This window comes from Heterodontus francisci, chromosome 31 (genome assembly GCF_036365525.1).
Source record: "Heterodontus francisci isolate sHetFra1 chromosome 31, sHetFra1.hap1, whole genome shotgun sequence".
In the NCBI taxonomy this organism is placed as follows: Eukaryota; Metazoa; Chordata; class Chondrichthyes; order Heterodontiformes; family Heterodontidae; genus Heterodontus; species Heterodontus francisci.
This window is the reverse complement of record NC_090401.1, coordinates 59,431,550-59,448,318: the sequence shown is the minus strand read 5'-3', so window position 1 is coordinate 59,448,318 and position 16,769 is coordinate 59,431,550. Positions and strand designations below refer to the sequence as shown.

Sequence of the window (16,769 nt, the reverse complement as noted above, 5' to 3'; positions counted from 1 at the left end):
AAGAGAGTGTGGGAAAATGGCGCACTGACACGGAACACAAAAGTCCGAGTGTATCAGGCCTGTGTCCTCAGTACCTTGCTCTACGGCAGCGAGGCCTGGACAACGTATGCCAGCCAAGAGCGACGTCTCAATTCATTCCATCTTCGCTGCCTTCGGAGAATACTTGGCATCAGGTGGCAGGACTATATCTCCAACACAGAAGTCCTTGAAGCGGCCAACACCCCCAGCTTATACACACTACTGAGTCAGCGGCGCTTGAGATGGCTTGGCCATGTGAGCCGCATGGAAGATGGCAGGATCCCCAAAGACACATTGTACAGCGAGCTCGCCACTGGTATCAGACCCACCGGCCGTCCATGTCTCCGTTATAAAGACGTCTGCAAACGCGACATGAAATCGTGTGACATTGATCACAAGTCGTGGGAGTCAGTTGCCAGCATTCGCCAGAGCTGGCGGGCAGCCATAAAGACAGGGCTAAATTGTGGCGAGTCGAAGAGACTTAGTAGTTGGCAGGAAAAAAGACAGAGGCGCAAGGGGAGAGCCAACTGTGCAACAGCCCCAACAAACAAATTTCTCTGCAGCACCTGTGGAAGAGCCTGTCACTCCAGAATTGGCCTTTATAGCCACTCCAGGCGCTGCTTCACAAACCACTGACCACCTCCAGGCGCGTATCCATTGTCTCTCGAGATAAGGAGGCCCAAAAGAAAGAAAGAAAAAAAAGAACTCTCTCCTTAGTTATCATTGTACTCTTAATGTATTGATAGAACATCTTTGGGTTCACCTTGATTTTGTTTGCTAATATTCTTTCATGCCCTCTCTTTGTTTTCCTAATTTCCTTTTTGATTTCACCCCTTGACTTTCTGTACTCCTCTTGGCTTTCTGTAGTATTGATTCTCGGTGGGACATAAGCTTTCCTTTTCTGCCTTATCTTACCCTGCAAGCTCCTTGACATCCAAGGGGATCTAGATTTGGCCGTCTCACCCTTTTTCTTTGTGGGAACATGTTGACTCTGAACCCCTTGAATCTCCCTTTTGAATGCCTCCCACTGCTCTGACACTGATTTACCTTCAAGTAGCTGTTTCCAGTCCACTTTCGCTAAATCACCCCCCAGTTTAGTAAAATTGTTCTCTCTCCTTTTCCATTATTGTGTTAAAACTGACTGAATTATTATCACTACCACCAAAATGCTGTCACCCCTTCCACCTGCCCATTTTTATTTCGTGAAACTAAGTCTAAAACTGCACCCTCTCTTGTTGGACTTGCTACATACTGGGCAAAATAATTCTCCTGAATGCACCTCAAGAATTCTGCTCCCGCAGTTCCTTTCACACTAAAACTATCCCAGTTAATATTGGGGTAGTTAAAATCCACTACTATTACTGCCCTATTGTTCTTGCACTTCTCAGAGATTTGCCTACATATCGTCTATCTCCATCTGACTGTTTGGGGGTCTATAGTCCACTCCCAGCAGTGTGATTGCCCCTTTTTTTGTTCCTTAGTTCAATCCATATGGCCTCATTTGTTGAACCTTCCAACATATCATCCCCCCTCACAGCTCCTTGATCAAAATTGCCACTCCCCCACCTTTCTCATTCCCCTGCCTATCGCGCCTGAAAATCCTGTAACCAGGAAAATTAAGCTGCCATTCCTGTCCCTCCTTAAGCCATGTTTCTGTAATAGCTATGATATCATACTACCATGTGTCTATCTGTGCCCTCAGCTCATCTGCTTTATTGGCTATATTCCTTGCATTGAAATAGATACCCTTGAGTACTGCCAAACTCTTTCTTTTTAATTTTCTAACCTTTGTTTCCTCTGTCTTCCAGACTAATCCTCTAATTTTCTGCCTTCCATTTTCATTTCTGACTTTATGGAGACCAATTTGAAGCTGTTTTCATAATTATGTACTGCTGTGTTAGTGACATTATTAACACAAGTCTCACACAATCAGCAGCAAACCAGTAAGAGAAGAAATAGTGACTTAGCAGTTGCTGCTGGCTGCCTCAGGCAGGGTTAATTCATGACCCATGTGTCAGGAGCAAGTAGTGCAAACAAGACATGTATAAAAGCAGCTTGAATTTTCCATATTTGGCCTAGGCAAAATTTCATGCAAAAATATAGAATGACACAAAATGGAGCCGGGATCTGTCACAGGTGGTAAAATATGGCACTCAGTTCGCTTTTGAAAATGTTTTTGGATCCTTATTAATGAGTTTGGCTAATAAATATTTAGAGGCAAAGTTAAATCACCAGAGCTACTTTCTGCATTTATCATTCAGTTCCAGAATCTGAATTATTTTCATCAGCTTATTGGTCTTAATGAGTTTATTTTATTCTTTCTGAAACATAGCCAAATATGTTTTTTTTAAAGTAATTCATAAATGGTGATCTGTACTAACACAAAAATTAATATGGGCTTATTTTTCTGAAGAATACAGAGCTGAAGATCGAGTTTCAGTAACTGGGAATCACACCGCTATTCAGTCCCCAAGTGTGACCCTGAGCATCCGGTCATTTTAATTCTCCACCCAGTCCCATCCAAACCACTCTGTCTTCTGCCTCCTACACTGTTCTAATGAAGCTCAATGTAAGCTTGAGGAACAGCACCTCATCTTTTGATTTAGAGACTTTAAACAGCTTTCGAAACTCAACATTTGAGTTGAACAATTTCAGATCATAACCTCTGCTCCCATTTTTTTTCAGACAGCTTCTGTTGGTGATGATTCTGTTATTCCCTTTTCTGCTTCCAGCTTTTGTTTCTTTACTTGTCCCATTACCCTCTCCTTTTGCCTTGCAACATCAGTCGTTTTGTTATTTAATCTCTCCTGCCCACCATTCTATCACAAACCTTCCCTTTTGTTCTCCCTCCCCGCCACCTCCTTTTCTGTGCCTCTACACTTCCTTAAAACCTGTTATATCCCAAACCTTTTCCAGTTCTGATAAAAGGTCCTCAACCTGGACTGTTAACTGTGTTTCTCTCTCCACAGATGCTGCTTGACCTGCTGAGTATTTCCAGCATTTTCTATTTTTATTGCAGATTTCCAGCATTTGTAGTTTTTTGTTTTGCGTAGAACCCCGATCATCATTTTACCTTAGTATGGACGACAAATTGTAACAGCCCTGATTGGCTAACTCAGCACAGATCGTTCAGTGAATCTGGAACTTCCCTGGTCCATATAGCTCATGCAGTGAATTTGACCACTGAGCTAGAATATCATGTATAAATCATTCACATAAGTACTTGTTATTTATAAGCCCATGCTAATCATTTGATTAACAGTCTTTACTACAGTAAAAAAGTTTTTATTTTTAGAAGCTTATTCTAAGTGGCTTGTCAGGCACTTTTGAAAGTTTAGTATATCTGATATTCAACTAATTAGATGTTTAAATGTATGGATAAGAATTGTAGCAAAATTATCATAATATTGGTGCCATTTAAAAAATAAACTGTTTTGCATTTTTGTATGTGAATTAAATCACCCATTTCCCTGATGTAGATACTGATTTTTTTTAATGCCCTATATTTAGTAAGGAATCAGTTCCCTAATCCAGCTGGTTCTACATCTTTCCATCTATTTTCCAGGTCAAATGAGCTGTCTGACATGTTAAGGCTATTGCATCTGCAACTGCAGCATTTACAGTTCTGAGAAATGGAGGCCAGGCTGCAGCTGCTATTTCCTGAGCCAACATCTGTGCGTTTAGACAACTGTAATGGAGTAACAGGAGTGCTGCTCTGTTTTTTTCCTAAATGTCTCCTTATTTGTGACAGAACCATATTATTATTACCACCTATCAAATTAAGAAATACAACTTGTTCAACTTTCTCTTTATAATGCAACCAGATTTTTTTTTTAAAAAAGAATATTTTCATTGGATTTCTGATCATGCTTTCATTTTAGCCACTTTTTTTTTAAAACTGTTAGAATTAAAACTGTACAACACTATACTATGTTCTGGTATATGGTTTGTGAGACCTTGTTAGCATTAAAACTATATTCTGTGTCATTAAAGTATTTAATCGTTGTGAAGATGCATTTGTCTGTTGTTGCTCTGTACATCACCTTGGTGACCATGCTGAGCCTTTTCAAGGCATAACACCAAAATAGTTCTGCACAGCTCAGATCTGTACCCAGATTGTTTTTTCCTCCTGAGTGGAGTTAAAATTGTGGCAGAAGGCAGTACTTAAATTTGAGAAAGCTCTTTCAGATTTCAAATTCTCTGGGCATCCCTCAAGATGCAGTAGGATATGCCCCGTGGGTTGGTGTAACCTTATCAGTCAGCTGATTGCAGTATTCTTTATGCAGCTCTATACTTCTAAATCTCAGCTTTTATTTTTGCAGAGTCTACGGTCTCTTTATCTTAAATTCAAGAACCTAGAAATTGGTCATGGCGATATTAGCGGATGGCTGTAGGGATTATAACACCTATGCTGAAATAGAGGGCAACAGTATCATTGATTAAACTAGTATCACCAATAGTTGTTTCTGTGATAAGGACATAATTTATTCTTTTTGCTAACTACTGCCCCTTTAATTCTTTTTCATCCCTGGGGCTCCTCCCCTCTGTGTGCTTGCAGCCTCAATCACACATGGTAAGCTATGGACATCTGTATTACTGCTTGAGTCTCAGCCTGTGGATTGACAAAACTTTAGGGACCATATGGCCAGTTAAGTAACCACTATGACTCCTCCACATTGCCTTGAAACACATGATGTGGTATTCGTTCATCTTTGTTTAATTTTGAAGTTTTCCACATAAATGAAAACTCATTGTTTAATATAAACAAGATTGCTTCAAGTAAGCACAGTCTGTAACTACTGTTCGTACACTTAAACAACTGCTGTCAGAAGTGCCAATTTTACAAAGGGAAAGAATTCTAATTCTCCGGTACATTGCAAGCATTAGTTTAACATTATCAGTAGCATTTGAACCATTGTGGCAATCCTGCAACATAGTTAAAATAGAATAAGATTGCTGTTTGATTGAGACGTGTTTAGAATTGAAACATTTCCTTTAGTTCTGTACAAGGTTTTCTGTTAACTTCTTTTTCTGGTGTCAGCTGTGGTTCAGTGGGTCACACTCTTGCTTGCCTCTAAGTCAGAACATAGTGGCTTCTTTTTAAGGCGGAGGTAGATAGATTCTTGTTAGGCAAGGGAATCAAAGATAATCGGGGATAGATGGGAGTGCCAAATTCGAGAAACAAACTAATCAGCCATGATTTTATTGAATGGCAGAACAGGCTAGAGGAGCCAAATGGCCTACTTCTGCTCCTAATTCGTGCGTTCGTATGTTCATATGTTCAAGTCCCACCCCCAGAGACTGAGGGAATGCTGCCCTGTCAGGGATGCCATCTTTTGGGTGAGACATTAAACTGAGGCTTCATCTGCTCTCTCAGTTGTTCATAAAAGATTCAATGGTACTATTTTGAAGAAGAGCAGGGGAGTTCTCCACAGTGTCCTTCTCAATATTTAGCCCTCAAATCAACATTACTAAAACAGATTATCTAGTCATTTGTCACTTTGCTGTTTGTGAGAGCTTGTTTTGCACAAATTGGCTGCTGCATTTCCTACATTACAAAAGAGACTACACTTCAAAAGTACTTCATGGGCTGTAAAATACTTTGGGACATCCTGAGTTCGTGAAAGGTGCTATACAAATGCAATAATTTCTTATCTTTCACTTTCAGAAAGTGGTGATTCATGTTGGATACTGTTCCCCTGGTACAACTCAAGTCAGCTTTTCAGTACCTGATCTAAGTGAGCAGTCTTCCCAAACACCTGGCCACTGCATGGGGGATATTCAACTTGTTGTGGCATTGTAGCCTCGACTAAGCTGAATCTCAGACATTTCATAGATGTGCATGTGGAACAGAAGGAACTGGCTCAACCTCTAGCTTGATAATGAAGTCAGAAGCAGTGACTCACAACAGTCACCCTGTTTGAGATGAACCAACTGAGATCACAGATTAAGGATGAAACCAGGGATCTTCCTGCTCTTTGGCCCGGTACCACAGAGTATGGTAAAATTATTCACAGCTATTAGGGGAAGCTAATAGTTCTAAATGTTTCCAGTACAATTTTGAAACATCCTGCTCTCTGTTGTTCACAGAAATTGTTTGACACAAAAGGACTGTAGTTTGAAAGGGAGTCAAGGGTTAGGGGGGCAGGCAGGAAAGTGGAGTTAATGCCACAATCGGATCAGCCATGATCTTATTAAACTGTGGAGGGGCCAAATGGCCTACTCGCTCCTAGCAACGTTTAAGAGACATCTTGACAAATACATGAATAGGAAGGGAATAGAGGGATATGGGCCCCGGAAGTGCAGAAGGTGTTAGTTTAGGCAGGCATCAAGATCGGCGCAGGCTTGGAGGGCTGAATGGCCTGTTCCTGTGCTGTACTGTTCTTTGTTCTTTATTTCTTATGTTAAAATAGGTTCCTTTTTACAAAAAAAAAACTGCCCAAAGCGTCAGCTCTGATTTGCTCTCCCCTCTGAGTCAGAGATTGGAGGTTCAAATCCCACTCTAGACTTGAGGACAAAAATCCACACTTACACTCCAGTGCAGTCTGAGAGAGTGCTGCTTTGTTGGAGGTGCCATTTTTTGGATGAGATGTTAAACTAATGCCCCGTCTGCCCTCTCCGGTAGATGTAAAAGGTCCCATGGTACCATTTCAAAGATGAGCAGGGGAATTATCCCTGGTGTCCTGGCCAATATTTATCCCATAATCACCATCACAAAAAATATTATCTGGTCATTATCACATTGCTGTTTGTGGGAGCTTGCTGTGCGCACATTGGTTGCTGCGTTTCCTACATTACAACAGTGGCTCCGCTTCAAAGTAAAGTGCTTTGTGACATCCTGAGGTTGTGAAAGGTGCTAGATAAATGCCAGTACAAAAGCAAAATACTGCAGATGTTGGAAATCTGAAATAAAAACAGAAAATGCCGATTTTTTTTTTCCAAATACATACTTTATTCATTAAAATTTGAAAAAAAAATATTACAAAACAGACAAATTTCACATTTTGGAAAGGACAATAGAGATCATATTCCTTTGATACAGAACATGAGTTGTCTCATAAATCCTGCCATTCCATTTTATATGCAATGTACGTTTGCATTTCACAGCAAAATCATTTTTGGTGCATATAGCCCGAGGGGTTTTACAGTTGCTCTGGCAGCATCTGTGGAGAAACACATTAACATCTCAGCATTTTCTGTTCTTTTATATATTTTTTTAATTCATTCATGTCATGTGGACATCGCTGGCCAGGCCAGCATTTATTGCCCATCCCTAACTGCCTTTGAGAAGGTGGTGGTGAGCTGCCTTCTTGAACCGCTGCATCGGTATTCACCGAGGAGAGGGACATGACGGATGTTGAGGTTAGGAACAGATGTTTGATTACTCTAGGTCAAGTCGGCATAAGGAGGGAGGAAGTGTTGGGTATTCTAAAGGGCATTAAGGTGGACAAGTCCCCAGGTCCGGATGGGATCTATCCCAGGTTACTGAGGGAAGCGAGAGAGGAAATAGCTGGGGCCTTAACAGATATCTTTGCAGCATCCTTAAACACGGGTGAGGTCCCGGAGGACTGGAGAATTGCTAATGTTGTCCCCTTGTTTAAGAAGGGTAGCAGGGATAATCCAGGTAATTATAGACCGGTGAGCCTGACGTCAGTGGTAGGGAAGCTGCTGGAGAAGATACTGAGGGATAGGATCTATTCCCATTTGGAAGAAAATGGGCTCATCAGTGATAGGCAACATGGTTTTGTGCAGGGAAGGTCATGTCTTACCAACTTAATAGAATTCTTTGAGGAAGTGACAAAGTTGATTGATGAGGGAAGGGCTGTCGATGTCATATACATGGACTTCAGTAAGGCGTTTGATAAGGTTCCCCATGGCAGGCTGATGGAGAAAGTGAAGGCGCTTGGGGTCCAAGGTGTACTAGCTCGATGGATAAAGAACTGGCTGGGCAACAGGAGACAGAGAGTAGCAGTAGAAGGGAGTTTCTCAAAATGGAGACGTGTGACCAGTGGTGTTCCACAGGGATCCGTGCTGGGACCACTGTTGTTTGTGATATACATTAATGATTTGGAGGAAAGTATAGGTGGACTGATTAGCAAATTTGCAGACGACACTAAGATTGGTGGAGTAGCAGATAGTGAAGGGGACTGTCAGAGAATACAGCAGAATATAGATAGATTGGAGAGTTGGGCAGAGAAATGGCAGATGGAGTTCAATCAGGGCAAATGCGAGGTGATGCATTTTGGAAGATCCAATTCAAGAGTGAACTATACAGTAAATGGAAAAGTCCTGGGGAAAATTGATGTCCAGAGAGATTTGGGTGTTCAGGTCCACTGTTCCCTGAAGGTGGCAACGCAGGTAAATACAGTGGTCAAGAAGGCATACGGCATGCTTTCCTTCATCGGACGGGGCATTGAGTACAAGAGTTGGCAGGTCATGTTACAGTTGTATAGGACTTTGGTTCGGCCACATTTGGAATACTGCGTACAGTTCTGGTCGCCACATTATCGAAAGGATGTGGATGCTTTGGAGAGGGTGCAGAGGAGGTTCACAAGGATGTTGCCTGGTATGGAGGGCGCTAGCTATGAAGAGAGGTTGAGCAGATTAGGATTATTTTCATTAGAAAGACGGAGGTTGAGGGGGGACCTGATTGAGGTGTACAAAATCATGAGAGGTATAGACAGGGTGGATAGCAAGAGGCTTTTTCCCAGAGTGGGGGTTTCAATTACTAGAGGACACGAGTTCAAAGTGAAAGGGGAAAAGTTTAGGGGGGATATGCGTGGAAAGTTCTTTACGCAGAGGGTGGTGGGCACCTGGAACGCATTGCCAGCGGAGGTGGTAGATGCGGGCACGATGGATTCTTTTAAGATGTATCTAGACAGATACATGAATGGGCAGGAAGTAAAGACATACAGACCTTTAGAAAATAGGCGACAGGTTTAGAGAGAGGATCTGGATCGGCGCAGGCTTGGAGGGCCGAAGGGCCTGTTCCTGTGCTGTAATTATCTTTGTTCTTTGTTCTTTGTTCAGTCCATGTGGGGTAGGTACACCCACAGTGCTGTTAGGAAGGGAGTTCCAGGATTTTGACCCAGCGACAGTGAAGGAACAGTGATATAGTTCCAAGTCAGGATGGTATGTGACTTGTAGGGGAACTTGCAGGTGGTGGTGTTCCCATGTATTTGCTGCCCTTGTCCTTCTAGTTGGTAGAGGTTGTGGGTCTGGAAGGTGCTGTCTAAGGAGCCTTGGTGCATTGCGGCAGTGCATCTTGTAGATGGGACACACTGCTGCTACTGTGCGTCGGTGGTGGAGGGAGTGAATGTTTGTGGATGGTGTGTCAATCAAGCAGGCTGCTTTGTCCTGGATGATATCGAGCTTCTTGAGTGTTGCTGGAGCTGCACCCATCCAGGCAAGTGGAGAGTATTCCATCACACTCCTGACTTGTGCCTTGTAGATGGTGGACAGGCTTTGGGGAGTCAGTAGGTGAGTTACTCGCCTCAGGATTCCTAGCCTCTGACCTGCTCTTGTAGCCACAGTAATGGCTACTCCAGTTCAGTTTCTGGTCAATGGTAGCCCCTAGGATGTTGATAGTGGGGGATTCAGTGATGGTAATGCCATTGAATGTCAAGGGGAAATGGTTAGATTCTCTCTTGTTGGAGATGGTCATTGCCTGGTACTTGTGTGGTGCGAAGGTTATTGCTAAGCAAGTGCCGCTTGATGGCACTGTTGATGACATCTTCCATCACTTCACTGCTGATTGAGAGTAGGCTGATGGGGCGGTAATTGGCCAGGTTAGACTTGTCCTGCTTTTTGTGTACAGGACATACCTGGGCAATCTTCCACATTGCAGGTTAGATGCCAGTGTTGTAGCTGTACTGGAACAGCTTGGCTAGGGGCGCGGCAAGTTCTGGAGCACAGGTCTTCAGTACTATTGCCGGAATATTGTCAGGGCCCATAGTCTTTGCAGTATCCAGTGCCTTCAGTCGTTTCCTGATATCACGCCGAGTGAATCGAATTGGCTGAAGTCTGGCATCTGTGATGCTGGGGACTTTAGGAGGAGGCCGAGATGGATCATCAACTCGGCACTTCTGGCTGGAGATTGTTGCAAGTGCTTCAGCCATATCTTTCGCACTGATGTTTGTTAAGCCACCTCCTCCAGTTAGTTGTTTAATTGTCCACCACCATTCACGGCTGGATGTGGCAGGACTGCTGAGCTTAGATCTGATCTGTTGGCTATGGGATCACTTAGCTCTGTCTATCGCATGCTGCTTACGCAGTTTGGCATGCAAGTAGTCCTGGGTTGTAGCTTCACCTGGTTGACCTCTCATTTTGAGGTATGCCTGGTGCTGCTCCTGGCATGCCCTCCTGCACTCTTCATTGAACCAGGGTTGGTCGCCTGGCTTGATGGTCATGGTAGAGTGGGGGATATGCCGGGCCATGAGGTTACAGATTGTGGATGAGTACAATTCTGCTGCTGCTAATGGCCCACAGCGCCTCATGGATGCCCAGTTTTGCATTGCTAGATCTGTTCGAAATCTATCCCATTTAGTGGTAGTGCCACACAACACGATGGACGGTATCCTCAATGTGAAGGTGGGACCTCGTCTCCACAAGTACTGTGCGGTGGTCACTCCTACCAATACTGTCATGGACAGAAGCATCTGCGGCAGGCAGATTGGTGAGGACGAGATCAAGTATGTTTTTCCCTCGTGTTGGTTCCCCCACCACCTGCCGCAGACCCAGTCTAGCAGCTATGTCCTTTAGGACTCGGCCATCTCGGTCAGTAGTGGTGCTACCGAGCCACTCTTGTCTTGGTGATGGGCATTGAAGTCCCCCACCCAGAGTACATTTTGTGCTCTTGCCACCCTCAGTGCTTCCTCCAAGTGGTGTTCAACATGGAGGAGTACTGAGTCATCAGCTGAGGGAGGGCGGTAGGTGGTTACCTTGCCCATGTTTGACCTGATGCCATGAGACTTCATGGGGTCCGGAGTCAATGTTGAGGACTCCCAGGGCAACTCCCTCCCTACTGTATACCACTGTGCCACCACCTCTGGTGGGTCTGTCCTGCCGGTGGGACAGGACATACCCGGGGATGGTGATGGCAGTGTCTGGGACATTGTAAGGTATGATTCCGTGAGTATGACTATGTCAGACTGTTGCTTGACAGCTCTCCCAACTTTGGCACAAGCCCCCAGATGTTAGTATGGAGGACTTTGCAGGGTCGACAGGGATGGGTTTGCAGTTGTTGTTTCCGGTGCCTAGGTTGATGCCGGGTGGTCCGTCCAGTTTCATTCCTTTTTATCGACTTTGTAGTGGTTGGTACAACTGAGTGGCTTGCTAGGCCATTTCAGAGGGCATGTAAAAGTTAACCACACCATGCAAGGACAGCAGATTTCCTTCCCTAAAGGACATTAGTGAACCAGATGGGTTTTTACAACAACCGACAATGGTTTCACGGCCATCATTCGACTAGACTTGACCTTCTGCCGTGGTGAGATTCGAACCCATGACCCCAGAGAAATACCCTGGGTCTCTGGGTTACTAGTCCAGTGATAGTACCACTACACCACCGCCTACCCTTGCATATAAATGCAAGTATTTTTATTGTAACAGACATAAATTTCATAGAGGGAATTTCCCAATGCCTATTGCAAAGGCATTAACTTCAAGTGCAGCTTGACTCTGAATTATTACTTGTGCTGCTTTAATTCTCGGACACTGGGTGTGTAAGGTTTTTGCTGAGAAGGTGAGGCTAATCGCAACACCTTTAATCCCATCAGCACAGCCTCTGATTGGTCAATTGAGGCCGTGGGCGTGTTCTTCTAGCGCTGCCGCGCGGTGCCTGCCGGTAGTTGTAGTTCCCCGGCTGTACTGCGCAGCTGCGAGGGCCCGGCCCGAACTACAACCCCCAGAGCACACCGCGCTCGGCCAGGCATGCGCAGACCTAGCTTCCCCCTCCAATTTTATTAGATTAGACTTAAAAAGTTGCATCAGCTGCGGTGAATAATTTTGGTGAAGGCATTTTTTTAAAGTTTTGATTTCAATGTAGTTGGGTTATTATAAAGGCGGGGCAATCAGCCAAATGTGTATGATATTTATTGGAATAATTGTGCTTGCAAAGTTACTGCAAGGTGGGTGGTGGGGAATGTTACTTGAGTGAAGTGCAATTTGAAAGAAATGTTCTTGTTTCCTGCAGAGTTTCCACCTGATGAAGCAAATGCTGTGAATGAGCATCTCTCTTCCCCACAAATCCTGGAGTCTGCAGCCTCTGACAGCCACTCTCTGCAATGTCTCTGGATGGAGGGGATTCAGGCTGCGCTGCAGCTTTCGAGCAAAGCCAGGGCTGTGACATGAGCAAGTGGAGCGACCTGATCCGCAGCCGGGAGGAGGAGAGCCGGGCGGCGGCGATGGAGAGCACAGCCCGCACGGTGCAGAGCTGCCTTGAGCAGCACTGGCCAGCCAGCCAGGGCCAGGAAGGTGAGCGAGTCCAGCCACCAGCCCAGCTCCAGCAGCTCCTGCTGCTGCTGCTGAGACTCTCGCAAAGCTGCCCCTTTGCTGATGTCCGAGAGAAGAGCGCACACATTCTGCAAACGGTGCTGGTAAGTCCCCTCTCTCATTGAGCAGCTGTGCAATAGTGAGTCTCCAGACACATTGTTTATCACTGATCATTGTCAAAAGGCATAACCGGGAAGGTGTGTGTCTATCTATATCTTCATAGCTTCTAGTGCAAGAAAGTTGCTTTAGCTGCTGCAATGGTGATTTTCAGTGTGCTTCTTAACTTTTAAGAGGGCATCTGGCTTGACAGATTAAGGATCACGCCCACCTCTGTTTACATGATTGATTACAAAGTGCTTTGCACTCGCGCGACTCCACTTCAAAATGTTTACTATTTAGTATTTGAGCTGCTTATTGGCCCATTAAACTGTTGGATGGAAAGTTTTACTTTGTCCGTGTGTAACTGAGAACAATTTAACATTGGATGTAAGGTTGAATTGCAATGCAGTGTGATACTGGTGGCAGATCGGATGTTAGTGATAATGCTGTTCCTGTATGATCAAGGCAGCTGGTGTGGGGATTTACTCGGATCCAGCAGTTCTTGCCTCTGTTGTATTGGTATCTCCTCTCTCTGGAGCTTGTACAAAAGGTTAGCATGCAGGTGCAGCAAGTAATTAGGAAGGCAAATGGAATTTTGGCCTTTATTGCTAGGGGGTTAGAGTTTAAAAATAGGGAAGTCTTGTTACAACTGTACAGGGTGTTGGTGAGGCCACATCTGGAGTACTGCGTACAGTTTTGGTCCCTGTATTTAAAGAAGGATATACTGGCATTGCAGGCAGTTCAGAAAAGGTTCACTAAGCTGATTCCTGGGATGAAGGGGTTGTCTTATCAAGAACAGCTAAACAGGTTAGGCCTTTATTCATTGGAGTTTAGAAGAATGAGAGGTGATCTTATCGAAACATATAAGATTTTAAGGGGGCTCGACAGGGTAGATGTTGAGATGTTTCCGCTAGTGGGGGAATCTCGAACTAGGGGACATAATTACAGAGTAAGGGGCACACATTTAAAACTGCGATGCGAAGGAATTTCTTCTCTGCGGGTATTCTCTGGAATTCTCTGCCTCAGAGAGTTGTGGAGGCTAGGTCACTAGATGTATTTAAGGAGGAGGTAGATAAATTTTTGAAATCTCGGGGAGTTGAGGGTTTGGCAGAGCAGGCCTGAAAGAGAAGTTGAGAACTGGGACAGGGGCAGGCTTGAGGGGCTGAATGGCCTACTCCTGCTCCTATTTCATATGTTCTTATGTTAACTTGTCAGTTGGGATAGTGAAGGACTGATCCCACTGATAATTTAAAAAGTTTGCAAATGCTAGTTCGGTGGAAACTAGAAACTAGTTCTAATCATGATGCCAAAAAAGGACTGGTAGTCTAGAAATACAGTCCATCCATTCAGTCTCTGGTGTAATATTGAGCCACCTCAAGTTTGGTGCTATTTAATATCGTTAGAGTGATATATCCTATTAAAGGTGAAAACGTTTATCAAATGCCTGGCCTTGTGCTTTTAAAAAAGGAAACTCTTGTCCATCGACTTAGTTGCACCTCAACAACTTATATTTATCTTCCTCTTCTTTGGCCTGCTTGTCCCGAGAGACAATGGGTAAGCGCCTAAAGGTGGTCAGTGGTTTGTGGAGCAGTGCCTGGAGTGGCTATAAAGGCCAATTCTAGAGCTGCAGATAAAATTGGTTGTCAGGGCTGTTACACAGTTGGCTCTCCCCTTGCGCTTCTGTCTTTTTTTCCTGCCAACTGCTAAGTCTCTTCGACTCACCACTCTTTAGCCCCGCCTTTATGGCTGTCCGCCAGCTCTGGCGATCATTGACCACAAGTCGTGGGAGTCAGTTGCCAATGTCACAGGACCTCATGTCGTGTTTGCAGATGTCTTTAAAGCAGAGACATGGACGGGCGGTGGGTCTGTTACCAGTGACGAGCTCGCTGTACAATCGGCTGGCGGTTCTGCCATCTTCCATGCGGCTCACATGGCCAGGCCAGTGACTTTAATGTAATGAAACGTCCCAAGGTGCTGACAGGAGCATTATAAAGCAAAGTTAGATACTGAGCTACATAAGGTATTGCGGCAGATGGCCAAAATCTTGTTCAAAGAGGTAGGTTTGAAGGAGTGTCTTAAAGGAAGGAGGAGAGCTTTAGGGAGGGCAATTCCAGCACTTGGAGCCTAGGCAACTGAAGGCATGACCACCAACGGGAGAGCAGTGAAAACTGGGGATTTCAAGAGGCCAGAATTAGGTGAGTGCAGATATCTCGGAGGGCCATGGCGCTGGAGGAGATTAAAGATAGGGAGAGGTGAAGCCATGGTGGCTTGACCGGGGGCCAATATAGATCAGCGAGCACAGGGATGATGGGTGAACAAGACTTAGTGCGAGTAAGCACACTAGCAGCATAGCTTTGGATGCCTCAAGTTTATGCCAGCCATCAGTGCATTGGAATGTTCAAGTCGAGAGGTAACAAATGCATAAATAAGGATTTCAGCAACCGATGTGCTGAGGCAGGGGCCACGGCACCTTGTTACCTTGTTTTATGTTTAGTTGTCAACTAAGGGTAGCTGGCAACAGAAATTTTGTGTGGAAATCTTCCTGTTATGGTATCAAATTCAGCTTCGGAATTATCAGTACAGAGTGCTGATGCCCACTATTCCCACTGGAGTGGAACAACCTCTTGTCTCAATCGGGAAAGTACCAGACAAAAGGTCTGCTCCTTGGATGAGTTCAGGTGTTCTAAAACATTCTAAAAGGATATGGCTGAAAGATAAAAGTAAATATGCATATGTCCCTTTCAATAACCAATTATATTAAGAGCTTGTATATGTAACTTGGCTAGAATGAATGCATTTTATTTGGCTCAAAACTTTTTAAAAATTAAAGACCTGTCTTGTTCAGCTTATTCTGGGCTTTACCATAAACTGTTTGGTAATGCAATATTCGACTCTGCAGATGTCGGGGTATTACATCAATGGATTTTTGTCAATACTTTATTCATCTTTGGATTCATTCTATCGATTGTGAGTACTGGAGGGGGAGGGGAGAGGACCATGCTGATGTTGATCAGTGGTAGACCATGGCATTCTACCATTTCTCCCTAGAAATGTATCTATATCAACATCTATATCTCCTTCCTCCTACTGGTTATGTGGAAATGATGTTCACTGGGTGTTAACAGCATGATACCTTATCCAACTATTTATCTTCTTTTATGTGGGTGTAATTTTATGTGGGTGTAATTGAGGATTGGCAGCGTAAACAACACCCAAGGGCATTGCAACCAGCCCAGTCCTGTCTTTACTCAGCACTTACTAACTAGCAATGGCCAATGAAAACTTGGGCTGATTTCATCCCATTAGCTCCCCTCCTCCCATCCACCAACATAGCACAGGAGAGTTGAGGGCAATAATAATAGCTGAGATTGGTTGATCAGGGAAGCAAGAATTATATCTTCAATGCTGTGCCTTTTTGTGGCCATGCAGATATGAACTAATCACAGATTTGTTACAGCGCAGAAGGAGGCCATTCGGCCCATCATGTCCGCACTGGCTCTCTGAAAGAGCAATTCCCTCAGTCCCATTCCCCTGCCTACTCCCCATAACCCTGCACATTCTTCCTTTTCATATAACTGTTTAATTCCCTTTCGAACGCTTCAATTGAACCTGCCTCCACCACTTTCTCAGGCAGCGCAATCCAGACCTTACCCACTCGCTGCGTGAAAAAGTTTTTCCTCATGTCACTTTTGCTTCTCTTAACAAATACTTTAAATCTGTGCCCTCTCTTTTTTTATTTAAAAGAAAAAAATTTACTTTAGAGATACAGCACTGAAACAGGCCCTTCGGCCCACCGAGTCTGTGCCGACCAACAACCACCCATGTATACTAACCCTACTGTAATCCCCTATTCCCTACCACCTACCTATACTAGGGGCAATTTACAACAGCCAATTTACCTATCACCTGCAAGTCTTTGGCTGTGGGAGGAAACCGGAGCACCCGGCGAAAACCCACGTGGTCACAGGGAGAACTTGCAAACTCCGCACAGGCAGTACCCAGAATCAAACCCGGGTCACTGTAGCTGTGAGGCTGCGGTGCTAACCGCTGCGCCACCCCGTTAGTGTCTTATACAAGTTCAGCATAAGTTCCTTGCTCTAGTACTGTATGCATCTATTAATAAAGCCCAGGATACTGTATGCTTTATTAACTGCTCTCCC

The 16,769-nt window shown here is 44.5% G+C and overlaps 2 protein-coding genes across 5 annotated transcripts in view; both read left to right on the top strand.

Moving 5' to 3' along the window:
- The window catches only part of cd164l2 (CD164 sialomucin-like 2), a 113,834-nt gene extending 109,806 nt beyond the window's left edge, over positions 1 to 4,028 (top strand). For all 3 annotated transcript variants that reach the window (XR_010968922.1, XR_010968921.1, XR_010968920.1), the window contains exon 8: positions 3,584 to 4,028. The gene's annotated coding sequence lies outside the window, so the exon portion shown is untranslated. The remainder of the gene's footprint in view (positions 1 to 3,583) is intronic.
- A 7,947-nt stretch (positions 4,029 to 11,975) lies between these two features.
- Positions 11,976 to 16,769, top strand: part of sesn2 (sestrin 2) — a 61,653-nt gene continuing 56,859 nt past the window's right edge. The window contains exons 1-2 of one of the 2 annotated variants that reach the window (XM_068011710.1): positions 11,976 to 12,027; positions 12,212 to 12,614. In XM_068011710.1, coding sequence (XP_067867811.1) covers positions 12,303 to 12,614 — 312 coding nt within the window. In that variant the 5' untranslated portion in view covers positions 11,976 to 12,027; positions 12,212 to 12,302. The remainder of the gene's footprint in view (positions 12,028 to 12,211; positions 12,615 to 16,769) is intronic. The other variant, XM_068011711.1, reaches the window with a different exon arrangement.